Below are 17,158 nucleotides of genomic sequence, written 5' to 3'. Positions count from 1 at the left end.
AGATACATGTACTCCTCCTGCTTCCTCTAACCCTTCATCTTCCAGCAGTTTCAATTTATTACTTTAAGGTCAGGAAACTGGACCTTTTTTCCTCTCTGGGTTTATCTTTTACTGAAGTCAGCCAGGCTTATTTCTGTAATGATGTTTGTTTATCATATGCTGTTTGTAACCACTGAAAGTTAGCCTGAAACGCTGACTTCTTGTTGGCCCGGGGCAATGGGCAGTGCGGACTGTGGCCAGGCCATCGGTGCCACCTCCCATGCCCTCTGTACCTCAGAGTACCGTGGTTCCTCTTTTTCACCCCGATGCCCTGCTCCAGTTGCTGGGGCTCACAGATCTCCCCGTCACTGCGGAGAGGGTAGGTCCAGATTGCCTGTTATCAAATGTGCTGTCTTTTCTAGAGTTTGTGTTTCATGTGGTGGTTGGATGATGATAATTTCTGTAACAATTAGACTCCCCTAAAGTATAAAGGTCAAATTCAGTAGAGGCATATGCATTTTTATATTATTTTTTTGCCCAATCCCAGTGTGCATTGTGTTTTTGGTGGCTAGGAGGTCCTGTCTCCTTGCGTGGTGCTGCCAAGAAGTTGGTGTTGGCCTTGGGGGAGAGGAGAGCGATTGGTAAGGCTGGCCTGAGGGTGTGTGTGTGTAATGGGGCTTGAACTCAGGGCCCCAGTCTCAAGGCCACCATTCACCTCTTCCTCCCAGCATTTCTCTTGAGGGTGCAGTCACAGGCCCTTGCGGCCTTGGGACGGCTGGGAACCGCAGCTTGTGCTGCTGCCCAGAAAGCCTGTGCCTCTTTATCCTCTCTGCTCACATGGTCTCTGTACCATTGAGAAAGTGACTGGAGTGGTCACTTCCTTAAGCTTCTTACTTCTAAAAGTTGCCAGGAATTTTCTTCTCTATGTCTTTGGTTCTGGGTCTTCACCCTGAACCATCCTTCCCACGCCAACAAGGGCAGTATGGCGTTGTAGTTACTTGAGCACTGGCCTGAATCTGCTCCTTCTGCCTCATAGGGGAATAGAAAAGCCTAGGACCTGGCATGGGGAGGGGACAAACATGGAGGGGGTGAGGAGAGGAGAGTCCTGGCTACCTCTGGGTAGATTGTGACTGCCTCCAGCCAGTGTTCCTTTTCCAAGCCCATAGACCTAGAATTTGAGTTTGAGGCTGTTTACCCCATTGTTAGTAATTTTTTCAGATTGAATAAGTCTCATGAAGTATTGATTATTGACCATGTAAGTTTGTAGTAGCTTGTCTATCCCTTGGCTGTGAGTGAAGAGATGTCGACATAATAGGGGAGGTGGATGTTACACAGGTTTAGGTTCACCTTGTCCCTCACATCTCGTGCTTTAGTGGTTTTTTTAAAATATTGTTTTATTTTGGAAAATTGCTTCTTAAACAAAGGGCAGTTGCAGGAAGTGGAGCTAAGGCTCAAGTTGTAGAACACTAGCCTTGAGCAAAACAGGTCACAGACAGTGCCCAAGCCCTGGGTTCAGTCCAAAGGAACAGCACACATGCACTAAAGGGCAGCTGTGTTATACAGAGACCTATGCAACAATAACTTGTTCTTCCTTGAAGTGAAGGAGTGGGTGGGAGCCTTCGAAGGACAGAGACCCAGGAACAAGAATGGGCCCGGCCAAGAGATGGCAGCAGTGGATGGACACCTGGCCCAGGCAGCACCTCCCAAGTTATTTTTAAGAATCAGCAATAAAATGCAAAGGTAAAACTTCCCATCAGGAAATTCTTTTTTTGCCTGGCTCTGTCCCTGAGTTTTCCAGCTCAAGGCTAGCATGCTACCACTTGAGCCACAGTGCCAGTTTTTCTGGTGGTTTTTTGGACTGAGAGTCTCATGGACTTTTCTGCCCAGGTTGGCTTTGATCTCAGCCTCCTCAGTAGCTTGGATGACAGGCGTGAGCCACCAACATCTGGCCCATCAAGCAATTCTAACAACTTAACTTCAGCTTGTCGTGTGGGTACTTGAGGTTTTGATTGGTAAAATTAAAGGAGTGGGTCTCTTCACTGAGATTGCTCTTTCCAGCTGTTGTTTTTGTTTTTAATAAGAGGCATTTTAGGGGCTGGGAAGGTGGCTCAGGGGTAGAGTGCTCGCCTTGCATGTATGAGGCCCTGGGTTCAATTCCTCAGCACCACATAAACAGAAAAAAGCCGGAAGTGGTGCTGTGGCTCAAGTGGTAGCGTGCTAGCCTTGAGCTGAAGAGCTGAGGGACAGCACCCAGGCCCAGAGTTCAGGCCCCATGACCAAAAGAAAAAAAAAAAAGAGGCATTTTAAGCACCTTCAACATTTTAAGTAGTTTACAGGGGCTCTCTTGTTGAGACCTCTCCAGCCTAGTTTACAGGAGGGTTAGCACAGTGAATTGGCAATTAAAGTGGACTTATTGCTCCATGGCTGTGGTGTGTGTGGTCGATGTAGAGCAGTTAATGTCCTTATGCGATAATCCTCCGGATGCCTGTGAACAAAGGATGACTGTGCACTCTTTCAGGTGTGTACATCCATTTGTAGTAGGCAGGCAGTCTATGGCTTTAGATTTTAGGTTGTATTAGTAATTCCAAATTACTGTATCTTTGTTTTTATGAGACATAGAAGATTTTGTGAGGGTTATAATATATATTGGTTGCATAAATTGAGTATTAAGTCATATTTTTTTGGTCTATTTTTTGTTGTATTTGGTGCTAGTACTGGGGCTTGAACTCAGCCCTGGGCACTGTCCCTAAACTTTTTTGCTCAAGACTAGCTCTACCACTTGACCTTTGATCTGGATTTTTTTGGTACTCAGTTGGAGGTAAGAGTCTTACAGACTTTCTTGCCCAAGCTATCTTAAAATATTGATTCTTAGATCTTAGTCTCTTGAGTAGCTAGGATTGCAGACCTGAGCCACCAAGGAGCCCAGCCAAAGAGGTTAAAACTATTTATTTATTTATTTATTTATTTATTTGTTGTGGGATTTGAACTCTGTGCCTGGGTGCTATCCCTCAGCTCTTCAGCTCAAGGTTAGTGTTCTACCACTTGAGCCACAGCACCACTTCCAGTTTTCTGGTGGCTTATTGGCAATAAGAGTCTCACGGACTTTCCTGCCCGGGCTGGCTTTGAACCACAATCCTCAGCCTCCTCAGTAGCTAAGATTACAGGCGCGAGCCACCAGTGCCCAGCAAAAAAAAAAAGTTAAGAAAGCTTAATACAACTTAAGGCTAAAAGTTAATTTTTATTTCAATAAATTGCTTTGTTTAAAAATTTGATATGTAAGCCAGGTGCCGGTGGCTTATGCCTGTAATCCTAGCTACTGAGGAGGCTGAGATCTGAGGATCATGGTTCAAAGCCAGCCTGGGCAAGAAAGTCCGTGAAACTCTTATCTCCAATAAACCACCAGAAAACCGGAAGTGGCGCTGTAGCTCAAGTGGTAGAGTGCTAGCCTTGAGCTAAAGAGCTGAGGGACAGTGCCCAGGACCAGAGTTCAAGCCCCACAATCTACAAAAAAAAAAAAAAAATGTTGATATGTGGGCTAGTACTGATGGCTCACACCTGTACTCCTCAGGAGACTGAGATCTGATTATCACAATTTGAAGCAAGCCTGTGAAGAAAAGTTTATGAGATTCTTATTTCCAGTTAACCAGCAAAAATCCAGATATAGAGGTATGGCTCATTGGCAGAGTACAAAGCCAGACAAGAGGCCCTGAGTTCCAGCCTCAGTGCATGTGCACACACACACACACACACACACACACACACACACACACACACACACACACACACACACACACTATGTGTGAAATGTTTTCCTCACGACAAATAAGTAATTGTCATTAATAGCAACTGGCCATTTAGTTTTCAAATAGATTCACTTCAAAAGGACATGAGGTAGAACACTGTGAAATGAGAAATGACTTAGAGGAAAGCTATCAAACTCTGTGTGGATTAGTGGGATCTGAGTCCAACATGTATGTAAGCAGAGAACCAAGTTGCCTGTCCTAGCAATTGCCTTGTCCCTGTTTGTGAGTGCCATCTACACGTGTACACTGGGAGCTTGGAGATAAGCGATAGAGGTGAAGCGGCTAACTCTGACTGTGAGCTGGCAGTCTGTCTGCACCAGTGGCTTCTCCTGGTCCACAGGCTGTTTGGGGCGGGTGGCTGCATGCTGCTGCAGGGTCTGGGCAGGGCCTCAGTCTCCTGGACAACTTGTTCTCAGCTTGTGTGCTGAGTGCCCCCTCGGCTAGCTCCCACCTCCCCCACCCCCCTGCTTCATAATTCACCTAGTAAATCTTTCTGCTGCATTCCTGTTAAACGAGAAAAAATAAAGGAAAAGAAAATATCATCTCAGTGTGCACGTGGACTACGTGCATTAAGGCAGCAGTGGAGCCTTCTGAGGCCCTCCCCCACTGTGCTGGGAAGAAGTCCTGGAGGGCAGGCACCTCTGAGGGCCGAGTGCACCTCCTTAGAGACAGAACTGTCTGGGACCCTGACAGCCAGTTTCTCTATGGCAGACACATCGGGCAAAGGCCTTGATAGCTCGAAGTTGCCCATGTTTGCTAGGTACCATAAACACATGCTGTGAGGTATATTAGCACTGCACACACCTGGAGGGGACAGGAAATGCATGTTGTGCATGGCTCTGCACTCTGTGGGCCCAAATGCCATGTGTGTAGGGCGTGGTGCTGGCCCCTGCGGGCCTGGACACCGTGTGCATGGGACCCGGACACCGTGTGCACAAGACCTGGACACCGTGTTCATGGTGCTGGCCCCTGCGGGCCTGGACACCGTGTGCATAGGACCTGGACACCATGTGCATGGGGCTGGCCCCTGCGGGCCTGGACACCGTGTGTATGGTGCTGTTTAATAATTCCACAAAAGAAAATCTCTTTTCAGTGTCTGCCGTTTGTAGCCTTCTTCTTCACGGAGGTTCTGGATAAGTGCTTTCTGTGGATTACAGATAGATCTACTTTCTAAAGAGGTTGAGCTGGGAAGGTTACAAGCATGGCTGCCACTTGGTTGTCATTTTTCCCTTTACACTTTCCTATAGAACAGAATTCTAGACAGCCATTTCCACCAGTGTCAGGCTCTGTTTCAAGGGGATCTCCCCTGCTACCTCCTGCTCCGGCCTTCACCAGTACAAAGTGCAGTGTGGGTCTTGGAGAAGCTAATGTTCTGTCTTGGTGTTGGCTCTGAGCACACCCCCATCTGTCGTTAGCTCCCGGCCATTCTTGTGCATCTTGTTGGACAGGTTGATGCCATGTCTCTGCCCTGAGATCTTCTGGGGTCTGCTTTGCTTTGCTCTTCCCTCTTGCTGTTGCTGTCCGTGGTCCTCTTCTGACACACTTACATCTGATCAGCGATAGCTCACCTTCCTGTCCTCTGCCCGCCACGGCCGGCCACTGTCCACACTGCGGCGGGCGTTTGTGCCCACAGGTGCCCTGGCACATTTGACTTGGGGTGTGGGTGCTCCTGAGCCAGTGTTACCACTGGAAGCACTCTGCCTTTCCGCTATGCTTCAGGAGGACTGAGAAGACATCTCTTGTCTCTTTCTGCTGTTGGCCTTTGGTGAGACGCACTGTGGTCACCAGTGCTTCCCGGCCGCAGCCCGGGTGTGTCCACTGAGAGACGTGTGCAGCCCAGGGTGTCCACAGAGAGACATGTGCATGTGCAAGAATGCTAGAACATGGGTCTTGCCTGTGACTCCCCAGGTCTCCAATTCTTCTCCATAGTGAAGACTTACCTTCCCTAGACCCCATGGGACAGGAGGTGTCAGAGGAGAGCACACACATGACCACACACAGGACCCAGCCTGACCGTCAGGCCCCAGAGCTGTTGGACATCAGGTGTCTTTCCAGCCCCTGTTTTACCTGAGGATCTCAACTGGCTGCTGAGTGTGTGTGTGTGTGTGTGTGTGTGTGTGTGTGTGTGTGTGTGTGTGTGTGTGTGTCCGTGAGATAGAGAGAGAGGGGGGGGGGAGAGGGAGAGAGATCCTAGACATGGGGATTGATGTGATTCGGAGTACCATGGTAGTTGGTTTTGTGTTTGTATATGTGGGAGGGAGAGAGGTGGGAAGAGGGAAAGCGAGATGAATGGATCTTGGACACATTGTGGTGTGTGCCAGTGTCTCCTATGGTCCCTCTTGGTGGACAGGAGCTGGAGGGGCAGCCCCTCCTGTGCGGGCCCAGCGCGGCCTCCATGCCTGCTCTGAAAGGCCAGTGGTAGGAAACATTGCTCTGCCATCCTTTGCACTCATGCTTCTGAGCTGGACAAAGTCTCACGAGCAATTTCTCCATAGTTTGATACATCTGTCTGAGAAAAGTGCTTTGGATTTGGTTTCACAACTGACCCAGATGCCTGAATCTCTGCACAATAGCCATTCTCTCGATAACTTGAGTGACTGATTACACATAAGGTTGTCAGAGCTTTTGGACAGGCACCTCCCTGCTGCTTCTTGCATCCTGTCAGATGCCACATGGCTGCAAGTGGACAGCACAGTACATCTTACCTGTGGCCTGGCAGTGACAGGCACATGGTGACAATCACGTCACAGTACAGAACGGGATACTGGCAGTGACGGACTCATGTTGACAATCACGTCACGTACAGAACAGGACGCTGGCAGTGACAGACTCATGGTGACAATCACGTCACCGTACAGAGCAAGATGCTGGCAGACCCTCTTTGGGACTGACACTCTGCTGGTTCCTCCATAGCCAGTGCCACCTTAGAATCTTTTGTGCAGAGAAGCTTCAAGACACAGCTTAGCCCCTCTTTGCAGCCAGCTCTCAACATAGGTCTTCTCTAGAAAAGGTTTTGGAGTTGTGAACAGATGTGGCAGGGCCGGGCCCAGGATGTGTTTAGCTCCACGTCAAGAGTGTGCATTCAGTCTTGGTCTATGTCAGAAAGCATTGTGGCATGTCGGTGGCAGGGGCCATAGCCCTTTGGTATGTGTCTCCTTCATCTTCTTCCCCTTACTCATCCTCTAATATCCTCAAAATTGCAGATAGTAACAAGCCCTATGCACACTCTTTCTGTACATACACACCAATGGTAAAACTCAGTGCAAATCAGACAAAATAAGAGACAAAGAACAACTGTTAGACATAACAAAGTTTCAGCATCACGACTCTTGTACTTTGGGCTGCTACTAAGGTACAGTAAAGGTCACTTGATGGTAAGTACTAACACCGTGACAGTCAGTCTGACATGGGACGGTGACTGAGTGACTCAATGTGGTGGGTAGTATGTACAGTAAGGTGAAGGTGTATGTGGAGTGTGCACAGTAAAATAGGTGGGTGTGTACCGTGAGAGTGCGTGGGCCGTGCTCAGCGAGGGTTTACATGGGCATGTGTGGCAAGGGCATATATGAGGCCAGACCCTTGTCTGCAGAGCTTCCTTCCCAGCACGTCATGGAAGTCCTTACTTCGTTGCAGTTCTAGACTCTTTTCCTCTCGCTTGGCTTCTTTATTATTTATTTTTTTTGGGGGGGGGGTCCAGTCATGGGGCCTGAACTCTGGGGCTGGGCACTGACCCTCAGCTCTTCAGCTCAAGGCGAGCGCTCTACCACGTGAACCACAGCGCCACTTCGGCTTTTTTCTTTTTGCTTATGTGGTGCTGAGGAATCGAACCCAGGGCCTTTGGCATGCAAGGCAAGCGCTCTACCACTGAGCCACCTTCCCAGCCCTCGTTTGGCTTCTTAGCTCAAGGTTGGCATTCAGCCACATGAGCTATACCACTTCCAGCTTTTTGCTGGTTAATTGGAGATAGGGGTCTCCTGGACCTTTCTGCCTGGGCTGGTTTTGAAGCTCAGTCCACAGATCCCAGGCTCCTGAATGGCTAGGATTATAGGCATAAGCCACCGGCACCCAGTTTTCATGGGTTTCTATGTGGAGCACAGAGCCCTTTTTGCAACTGAAGAGTTACTGGGAAAGACAAAGGTTTACACCTTCTGCTGAACTTACCTTCTCACTGCTGTGGGCTATCTCCTTGGCACTCACACCATTACTATATTTGTTTGGCACCCTTTCTAGTCTTGATTTTTTTTCCATGCTCCCAGGATGGGATTTGAGTTTTTTGTACCATCCCAAAGTGCAGCTCCAGAGAGGATCCCCAGTAGAAGAGCCATGTTGGTGGGTCCTGGTGTGACCCACCCAGGCCTGCGTTGGGCACACGTCTGGACCGTTAGGATCAGCTTCTTGCTTAGCCATATCTGCCGGGCAGGCAGCGCTTCTCTACCATGAAGTTTCTTACTTTACCTTCTGTAGACACTGTGGGGAGGCCCACGTGAAGGAGAGGCATCTGGCATGAAGCATTTGTCTATAGTCATTCATTGCTGCTCACCAGGCTTCACTGCACTGTCAGCTTGCACTGAGGATACAACCTTCGAATGCCTTTCACCTTCGTGTTTCCCAGTGAGCATCAAGACAGACCCAGGACCTGCCTGGATCCTCACAACTCTGGCAGAGCTGTAGGGATATCCGGGGTTGAGCTATCATGAGGGAGATTCCTATACCTGTAGGACACAGTGTAAGTTGGGGGAATCATCTGAACCCTGAGCTGGGGGCACAGGATGCCCACTGGGCAAAGGATGCACAGTCCTGTAAATGAAAGTGTCCGTATAGGCCGTGGAGTGGCATGGGGCTTGTCAGAGTTCTGAGATGCTTCCCAAGCTCTCTTCATCAGCTGAACACAAGGTGTGGCATGTCTCAGCTGTGCACTGTGAGAAGGGAAGAGGCGAAGCTACTGCGCCTCACAGAAACACGATGTGTTGAGATGGTGTGTTCTTAGTTCAATCCGTGGCGCATGGGTGTCTGCGGAGGGTCAGAAACTGGGACTGAAAGGGCTGTTGGAGGTGCTCCACTGCTTTTGTGTTGGGTAGAGTTAGTCTGCATAAGGATCTGTGGCTGAATTCATCCTGGTTTGTTGAGTGTCATCAATGATTAAGTTCATGACGGGTTTTCAGTAGATATACTCAAGGAGTTGAGAGCTCTTACTCATCTTGGGACTCAGAATCAAGCACTCTGGGTGGTTAGGGTTCCACCCCTCATGCTCTCTGGTCGGTGCCCAGGGCAGGCATGGCTCCCGGGCGGGTCCTGGGCCCCTCGTGCTGTCTGGTCGGTGTCCAGGGCAGGCATGGCTCCCGGGCGGGTCCTGGGCCCCTCGTGCTATCTGGGCAGGCATGGCTCCCGGGCGGGTCCTGGGCCCCTCGTGCTGTCTGGGCAGGCATGGCTCCCCGGCGGGTCCTGGGCCCCTCGTGCTGTCTGGGCAGGCATGGCTCCCCGGCGGGTCCTGGGCCCCTCGTGCTCTCTGGCGGTGCCCAGGGCAGGCATGGCTCCCCTGTCAGTTGTGGGCGTTCATCAGGCCACGTTGCCTGAAGTCTGTTCTCTTCCTCCTGTCAGCTAAAGCTAACAGGATGTAAATTTAATGAGCCCTGTGAAGCCCCTCTAGCTATGCAGATTGGATGTCACACAAGATATGCAGACCCCTTGGTGGGAGGAGCATTTGCTAAATGAAGGAGGGCTTGGGAATGGAGGGGAACAAAGTCTCCCAGACCTTGTGGGAGTCTGTATGAGATGCGGGTAAATTCCCAGTAAGGATTTCCTTACGGTCAAGGGCTGGATATGAGTAGATGGAGAAGGCAGAAGTGGGAGTAGACCTCTGGTCTTGAGCAGCTGTGCTGTGCAGCATGACTGGCTGAGATGCTGGTCCCCGTCACATGCCCCAGACCGGAGAACACGGGGGACTTCAGAAAGAGCTTCCCTAAAAGTGTGGTGTCTGCACCAGCCTTTCACAGACTTCTCCTAACCTGTGTTGCCAGCTAGGTCCATGTAGAGACCTAAAATGTTAGACTGGCACTGGACTCAGGGCCTACGCAGCACCTAGTGTGGCTGGCGGGCCGTAAGGCCTGTGCTTTCTGGCACTGGGGTGTCTTTGGTGTGGGTGTAGTGTCTGTGATCTTGACCCCCACAGGCTTGAGAAGCTGGCCTCTCAGAGGACATACCTCTGTCCAGATGTGTGGACAGGGCTCTTGCCTGAGGAGGGAAGGGTGGGCACTGTGGTCCTCGCTCATGCTCTCTTTCTACACTGTCTCCGCACACTGGGCTTCACATTGGATCCTGTGTCGTTGCTGTCTTGATATTGAATGTTCAGAAGTGGTTTCTTCTATATTTCTTTTGTTCCGTTGCAACATACTCTTAACATAGCTGTCCGTGATAGTTCCCCACTCCAAACCAGCCCAGCAAGGCTGATGGGTGGCTGTCACAGAGCTGCTTCATTGATCTTTTCTTCCTGTTACGGTATTTAACAGATCCCATGTGCCGTTAATTGTAGAATATTGTGGGGTCTTACGTGAAACACAATTAAATCATTTGGTCAGCATCCACATTCTTCTCAACATTTGGTTTCTGTGGAGGCCAGGGGCAAGTTTAGTCTCTGCAGTGCTGAGTCTAAAGGAAGTGAGCAGTCCCTGGGGCTGAGAATGCCCTTCTGGATGGTAGAAGCCATCTCCCTGACATGGCCTCCTTCTCTAGGGTTGGGCTCCCACCTGTCAGAGATCGACTGCTACTTGTGTCAGAAGCTTCATCAGATCAGAAGCCTTGTTGTTTGCAACTTGTCAGCATGATGAGTGACGAGTGTCTCACAGGACGGACGTGGCTCCTCGGGGCAGGCACGGGTGGTTAGGATGGTGGTGTGTGCAGGTGTGAAGAGGTTCGAGGTGGGCGTGAATAGTGCCGTGCAGTGCTGTGCCCTGCCAGGACATCCTGGTCAGTCCCTCAGCTGCTGACCTCTCAGCACTGCGTGTGACCCACGTGTCTGGTGGGCTGGTGTGACCGGGTCCACGGCACTGTCTTCACCATCCAAGGTCAGCACCCAGGAATAGTGGTGATCTTAACAGTAACACTGGCTCCTGAACATGCTGTGCTGTGCTTGGTCCCAGGGCGGCCCTCCGTCATGCCCACGCAGCATGCGGCCTGGACGGGTCACCTGCGCCACCATCCAGGTGCCTGCCTGTGCTCCAGGGCGTCCTCAGTCTCAGACACCTGAAATTCCGATCCTCATCATTAACGGAGCCGGAAGCACATCTGTAGATTCACTATGCCAGTTTGACATTTCTTTTAACCTTTCATCAGGTTCAGGGCACAGGTTTCCGAGGCTGGAAGGAAGGAACTTCTCTGTTTAGTAAAGACGACAAAGAACATCTGCTCGAGAGATGCAAATCTCCCAAGTCCAAAGTGTAAGTCATCAGCAATCTGTCTCCAGAGGGGAGGAAGTCACCGGGAGGTGGCCGAGGTAGCCCTGGCGGAGGTGTTGAAAGGGTGTGGCCCGAGCGGCCCTGCTGCTCCAGACTCCACTGGCCATGAGAGGTGCCCGCCCCAGGTTCCTTCCCCTGTGGGTGCCTAGAAACGAGTATGTACTCCAGATGCTCTGGAGACAAGAGACAATGAAACAAACACACTTTTGGTGAAAGGCCACGCAAGTGACATGCATTTTGAAATGCTACCGAAAAGTAAAAAAGAACTTGCGATTTTAAATTGAACTTACTGGCCTTAAAGCAGTCTATCATGCTCAAAAACATTAAGAGACGTGTAGCACAGAATCCCTGCCAACGTGCTGCTGAAGGCTGGGCGCACCGAGCACAGCATCGCTTGCCTACGTCATCCCAAAGATCAAGGAAAAAAAGAACAAAATTGCCAAGGATTGATTGGAAAATGGTAACAGATTTTAAAGTCAAATAGCTCTAAACTGACATATTACTGCCATCTTATTATAAGTATTTTAAAAAGTCACAACACACACTTAGCGCTGCTTTGTGATGACAGGTTATTGTCTTCTGGTAGAAGACATGGCCATGTCCGCTCTGTTACTCTCAGGTAGGTCCAGGGTCCCTTTGTGTTGTACTGTGGGGGCCTGTGGCTTCACTTTGCCCTAGGTCTGGGAGGACAGTGTAAGTGGTCATGCAGCCACTGGGTGGCCCGCAGAACCCAGCCAGAGCTCAGTGTCCCAAACAGGCCCCGAGTGACACTTGCGGGAAGTTAGTGTAGGCCACTGCCCGTGCATGCTTTTTGTTCATTTCTTTCTTGAGTCTTACTTTTGTAGAGCAAATTATCTACTAAATGCTTGAGAGAAGCCTAACACAGAAGCAACCCTATAGAAAACCCACTTGGTGAATGTCCTCCCACTTGTTTTCCAGTCTAGACCCAGGTTTTTAAAAATTTTGTTTTATTCTGCAGATGATGTACAGAGGGGTTACAGTTGCATAAGTAACGTGATGAGTACAGTTCTTGTTGAACATTGTTACTTCTTCCCTCATTTTTCTCCCACTTTCTCTCCCTCCTTTCTTAACTCTGTAATAATTTGTATTCACAGATGTATCTAAGCACACGGATTAAATTTGCAGTCTCCTGAACGTCACAAACATGGCCAATTTCCTCACATTACTGGGTGCTGAAATTCATGACACAATGACAGAACTGCATAGAAAAGCAAAACCTTGCACTACCCCTCCTGTGGCCTCAGGCAGTCAGCTCCTGAGAGCTGGCCTTTGCTCCTGGTGAATGGAGTTGTGAAGCAGCTAATTGTTCCTTATTTCCATAATAATTGTAATGTTTACACATAGGCTTGTTTTCATGTTAAGCAATTAAATTTTTAGGAAAGAGCCTTATAAAATCAACACATTTATCAGATCACAGTGTGACCAGCAGTAAACTCTTTCACTTCCTACAGAACTAACTTACGACTTAAAGAAGAGTTGAAGGCAGAGAAGAAATCTGGATTTTGGGACAGTTTGGTTTTAAAACAGAACAACCAGTCTCGAAAACCAGATGAGATGGAAGGCTGGGAACCCCCCCAACTCAGTTCTGAAGATGTGGTGGCCCATGTGGATGCTGCTCACCCTGACTTGGGGAGTAGCCACTCACCCTGGCCTGGCTGGGACGGTGACAGCAAGGGCTCTACCAAGTATACCAGCCTGTCCAGTTCAGCCAGCAGCTCCCGCTGGAGTCTCCGGTCGGCGGGGAAGTTGGTCAGCATTCGGCGACACAGCAAGGGCCAGCTGACGGACGCGGTGGAGGAGGTGGAGTGAGCAGAGGAGCCCTGTTATGCTTGTCTAGCCTTTAGTTTAGGGTTTGCTGGGCCTAACGACCCTCTGCTAGCACACCATTAAGTCACCCAACCCTCCCTCATTCTAGCAGTCCGTAGAGTGCCTGAGAGTCACGCTGGAAACCACATGCGTGGTGGCTCCTGGTGGCGTTAGTTTGCCTTACCTTGGACATGTCCATATCTGCTGAACCTGGCTGGACATAAGCATCTTTCATGCTGTCCAGTGATAGCGAAATGACCTGATGTCTCCACAGAGTGAAGCTGGCTTCGGTCACTGTCTTTCACGACCTGTCGCCTTCCCCCTGAATGTGACAGATGCTGCTCGACTTGAAAATGTGGCAGCGGAGGCTCCCTCTCCTGCTGCCAGAGCACCAGGTGCATCTTCCAAAGCCACATGACTCTGTGTAACCCAGACGTTAAGCTTTTCCTATTAAAGAACATGTGAACAGATTACACGCTGGGCAGCCCAGGCTGCGTGCGGTAGGATGGCAGGCCTGGTGCTGCCTCCCGAGTGCCCGTAGAAGGTTCTGGGGGGTTTAGTACTTCTTCTCTTGAACTTTTAAACACTGACCTGTATTGTCTCCAAAAAATCTGCTGTCTTATTTCAGTTTAGATATTATAAAGAAATGCTATCAAGTGCGGGTGACCGTTAATTTAAAAAATTGATAATTTAAAAAATTCTTAGAAACCACTAGCTTATTCATCACGGAGTTAAAACATGTAACGTACTGAAGTGCCTCTTGTTCCCAGGTTTAGTTTGCTGAGTGAAGGACCATTTTGTGACTGACATTCCGTGGGTCAGTAGGAAGTCCTTTCTCTCCCACGGGCAGGGATCATGGCCTCTACTGTCTCTTGCTCTGCCTGTTTCTCTAGAAACATCCTTGGCTCTGTCATGCCATGTGTCAGGCCCAATGCAGGGTGCTGCTTAGCAGCAGTTGGTGCATATATTTCTTAGGTGAGAGTGGCTTGACGGAAGAGGTTTATTGGTTTTGTTTTGTTTAAAGACAAAAGCCTCCAATTACGCTGTGCATTTCCTCTCCCAGGGGAACTAGAAGCAACGCTCTCCTGCCCTTGGTTCCTCCAGTGTGCCCACTGTGCCCTTTGAGGGTCAAAGGTTCTGTGGTTCCACGGGATGTACAACATGCAATGTAGTGGGTTAAGACGCCTCTTCAATAGAACAACGGACAGAGTCATCTGTCATCTGTAGCTGCCTACGGCTACAGATGTTTATCCACCCGTCCACCTCTCCCTCTGTCCTTCTACCTGACCTTCAATGCATCCACTGTCTTTTTAAAATAGAGGAGCTCATTTACTGAGTCTTCAGAGGGGGACATGCTTTAAATGGTGTTCAAATAAAAATTTTTTAGAATCACGAAGTTGTGAAATTGTGTAGATTTCCTTTTGTTTGATAACACAGAAGGAGGTTTATAATTTGTAGTACAGTGACTGAGTTAGGGAATCATGCATACTCTCAGGCAAGCATTGGGTGCACGGCTGTAACCCCCGTCTCTCTAGAAGAGGCAATGATGTATGACACAGACGTCCACTCTGCCATTACTACTAAGGTTCTGAGACTGGGAGGCAGTGTCACACGCACGTGTGTGGATGAGCTCTGGGAGCCAGTGGCCCCTTACTGTGCCTGTCCTGAGTGCTAGGTGCCTACAGCATGCTGTGCTGACAACCCAGCTGCGGCTGTCACGGGCCCGGCAGAGGTCCTCACACGGGCCCTCAGAAGTAGATGCTAGCGGGGTGCTGGGGCTCATGCCTGTCATCCTAGCTACTCAGAAGGCTGAGAGCTAAAGGATTGTAATTTGAAGCCAGCCCAGGTAGGAAAGTCTGTGAGACTTGTTTTTTCTTTTTTTTGCCGGTCATGGGTCTTGAACTCAGTTCTGGGCACTGTCCCTGAGCCTCTTTTGAGCTCAAGGCTAGTGCTCTACCACGTAAGCCATAGCACCACCTCTGGTTTTTTCTTTTTCTTTTGTCAGTCGTGAGGCTTGAACTCTGGGCCTGGGCGCTGTCCCTCAGCTCTTCAGCTCAAGGCTAGCACTCTACCACTTGAGCCACAGCGCCACTTCCGGCTTTTTTTTTCTGCTTATGTGGTACTAAGGAATCGAACCTAGGGCCTCATGCGTACAAGGCAAGCGCTCTACCACTGAGCCACCTTCCCAGCCCCGAGTACTAGACTTTTGAGGGGGGGTGGGGAGCTAAAGGACTGCCCAGGCTCTGAATTCAAGCCCAGGACCAGCCTTTCCCTTGCCCCCACTCCCCCCCAAAGAACGCACAAGATAGAGCCAGATTGCTGCTAGAATGTGCATGGCAAATCGGAATTTTTTCATCTACCTATGTTAATGAAAAAGTAACCCTTGTGTTTTGGTTAAAATAACTGGTTTGTAGTATAAATACTTTTGCTTTCAGGGAAAATGTCCTGAAAGGACAGCAAAGTGCGTTTATGGGGTTTGGCTGGAATGAGTGGCGCGAACCTGAGCTGCTGTGGCTGCATCCAGCACCGTGTTCTGTGTCCTCACGGGAATGCAGAAGGCTTCAGGAGGGACCAGGACTCAAAAATGGAAGACCTGCTTCTATCTTTTCATCAGTTTGTGTCATTACTGACTTCTGCTTTCAGCAACTTATCACTCCATGCTAGGCACTTTCCTGACTTTGTAAACCTCATTCTAAGATGCAGAGAATATATTTACATTTTCATAAATAAACAGTTCCACCCCAGGTTGTCCCCATGTTTCTTTTGCCTGTTCAAGCAGCTTCCTGAGCTGTGGCTTAGGGACCACTGTGGCCGGGCCTACTTGTACCTGTAGCTTGGCCATCAGAGTCTGCCTCTGTGTTCGCACACTTCCGTGTGAAAGCAAGTTGTTTCCTTCAGCCTCAGGAAAAACATAAAATGAAAACAATCTGTACTGTATTTTTTACACAATTATTAGCTCTGTGTATGCGTGTGTTCTGATGCTTGAGTTCAGGGCTTTTAAGCTGTACATCCAGTTGAGCATTTTGGCCAGTTAACTGGAGATTTCATGCCACAGACTTTGAACTGCAGTCCAGTTTTCAGCCTGAGTAGCAAGGATTACATAGGCATGAGCCACAGACAGCCTCCCAGCCATTCTTACTTTTTCAAAAGATAACCCCCTCTTGGATCCAGGCCTTTTTGAGAGGATCAACAATGAAATGAACTGGACCTGTCTTTCTGGGAACAGAAAGGTGGAGCAAGAGGGGCTGGGAAGGTGGCTCAGTGGTAGAGCGCTCGCCTTGCATGCCTGAGGCCCTGGGTTCGATTCCTCAGCACCACAGAAGTAGAAAAAGCTGGAAGTGGCGCTGTGGCTCAAGTGGTAGAGCGCTAGCCTTGAGCTGAAGAGCTGAGGGACAGCACCCAGGCCCAGAGTTCAGGCCCCACGACCGGACCCCAAAAAAAACAAAAAAGAAAGGAGGAGCAAGAACAGGGCCACACGGTCCCTTCCTCACAGGCCCACTGTGCCACTCACCTTCTCTGTGGTCCTGGTCAGACTTGCTCTCTGCCCTTCCCTGGACCTGCACAGTACCGCAGGCCCCACTCTCCGGCCCTCACTGGTGGGCGTATCTCAGCAGCCTCCTGCAAGCCTCACTGGCAGCAGCCATCTCCATCCTTCCCTCTTCCAGTGGTCTTAAAGCTGCCCACTCGTGTTCACTTGCTGTCTGCCTAGATGGCCACTCCCTCTGTTGACATCAGATGTTGCGAATGCATTACATGGCTGGTATAAGGAGAAAGTGATTTTTTTCCAATTCTAATAGCTTTTTTAAAAAGGCTCAAAGTAGTCCTGAGGTTGATTAATCATTGTGAAGGACTGACCTGAAGAACAGTATCCAACCAAGATAAGAGGCTACCTCACGCCTTTGCTGCGGGAGCAGTGGCATTTGGATGTTGCTCACAGCCCAGGGCCTAGGCAGTTAGGGAAAGCCAGGTGGATGCACTCCCTTTACACAAGGACTCTGCTCTTACTAAGTGCCTGAATTCACACTAGAGAGGGAGAATAACTTTGGAGTAAACAGTAATTTTAGCTAAGGCAGGAGCACGACCATGCAGTTTCTGCCA

General features: G+C 49.6%; 1 protein-coding gene across 1 annotated transcript in view; it reads left to right on the top strand.

Annotated features, from left to right (window-relative positions):
• Positions 1-15,804, top strand: part of LOC138810526 (testis development-related protein-like) — a 41,552-nt gene extending 25,748 nt beyond the window's left edge. Inside the window, exons 2-3 of the mRNA XM_069997757.1 lie at positions 11,112-11,215; positions 12,706-15,804. Of these exons, the coding sequence (XP_069853858.1) occupies positions 11,112-11,215; positions 12,706-13,063 (462 nt within the window). The 3' untranslated portion in view covers positions 13,064-15,804. The remainder of the gene's footprint in view (positions 1-11,111; positions 11,216-12,705) is intronic.
• The last annotated feature ends 1,354 nt before the right edge of the window (positions 15,805-17,158 follow it).

The sequence above is a fragment of the Dipodomys merriami genome, unplaced genomic scaffold (genome assembly GCF_024711535.1).
Source record: "Dipodomys merriami isolate MVZ:Mamm:240054 unplaced genomic scaffold, mDipMer1.0.p SCAF_1038, whole genome shotgun sequence".
Lineage (NCBI taxonomy): Eukaryota > Metazoa > Chordata > Mammalia > Rodentia > Heteromyidae > Dipodomys > Dipodomys merriami.
This window is presented reverse-complemented; position numbering and strand designations above follow the sequence as displayed.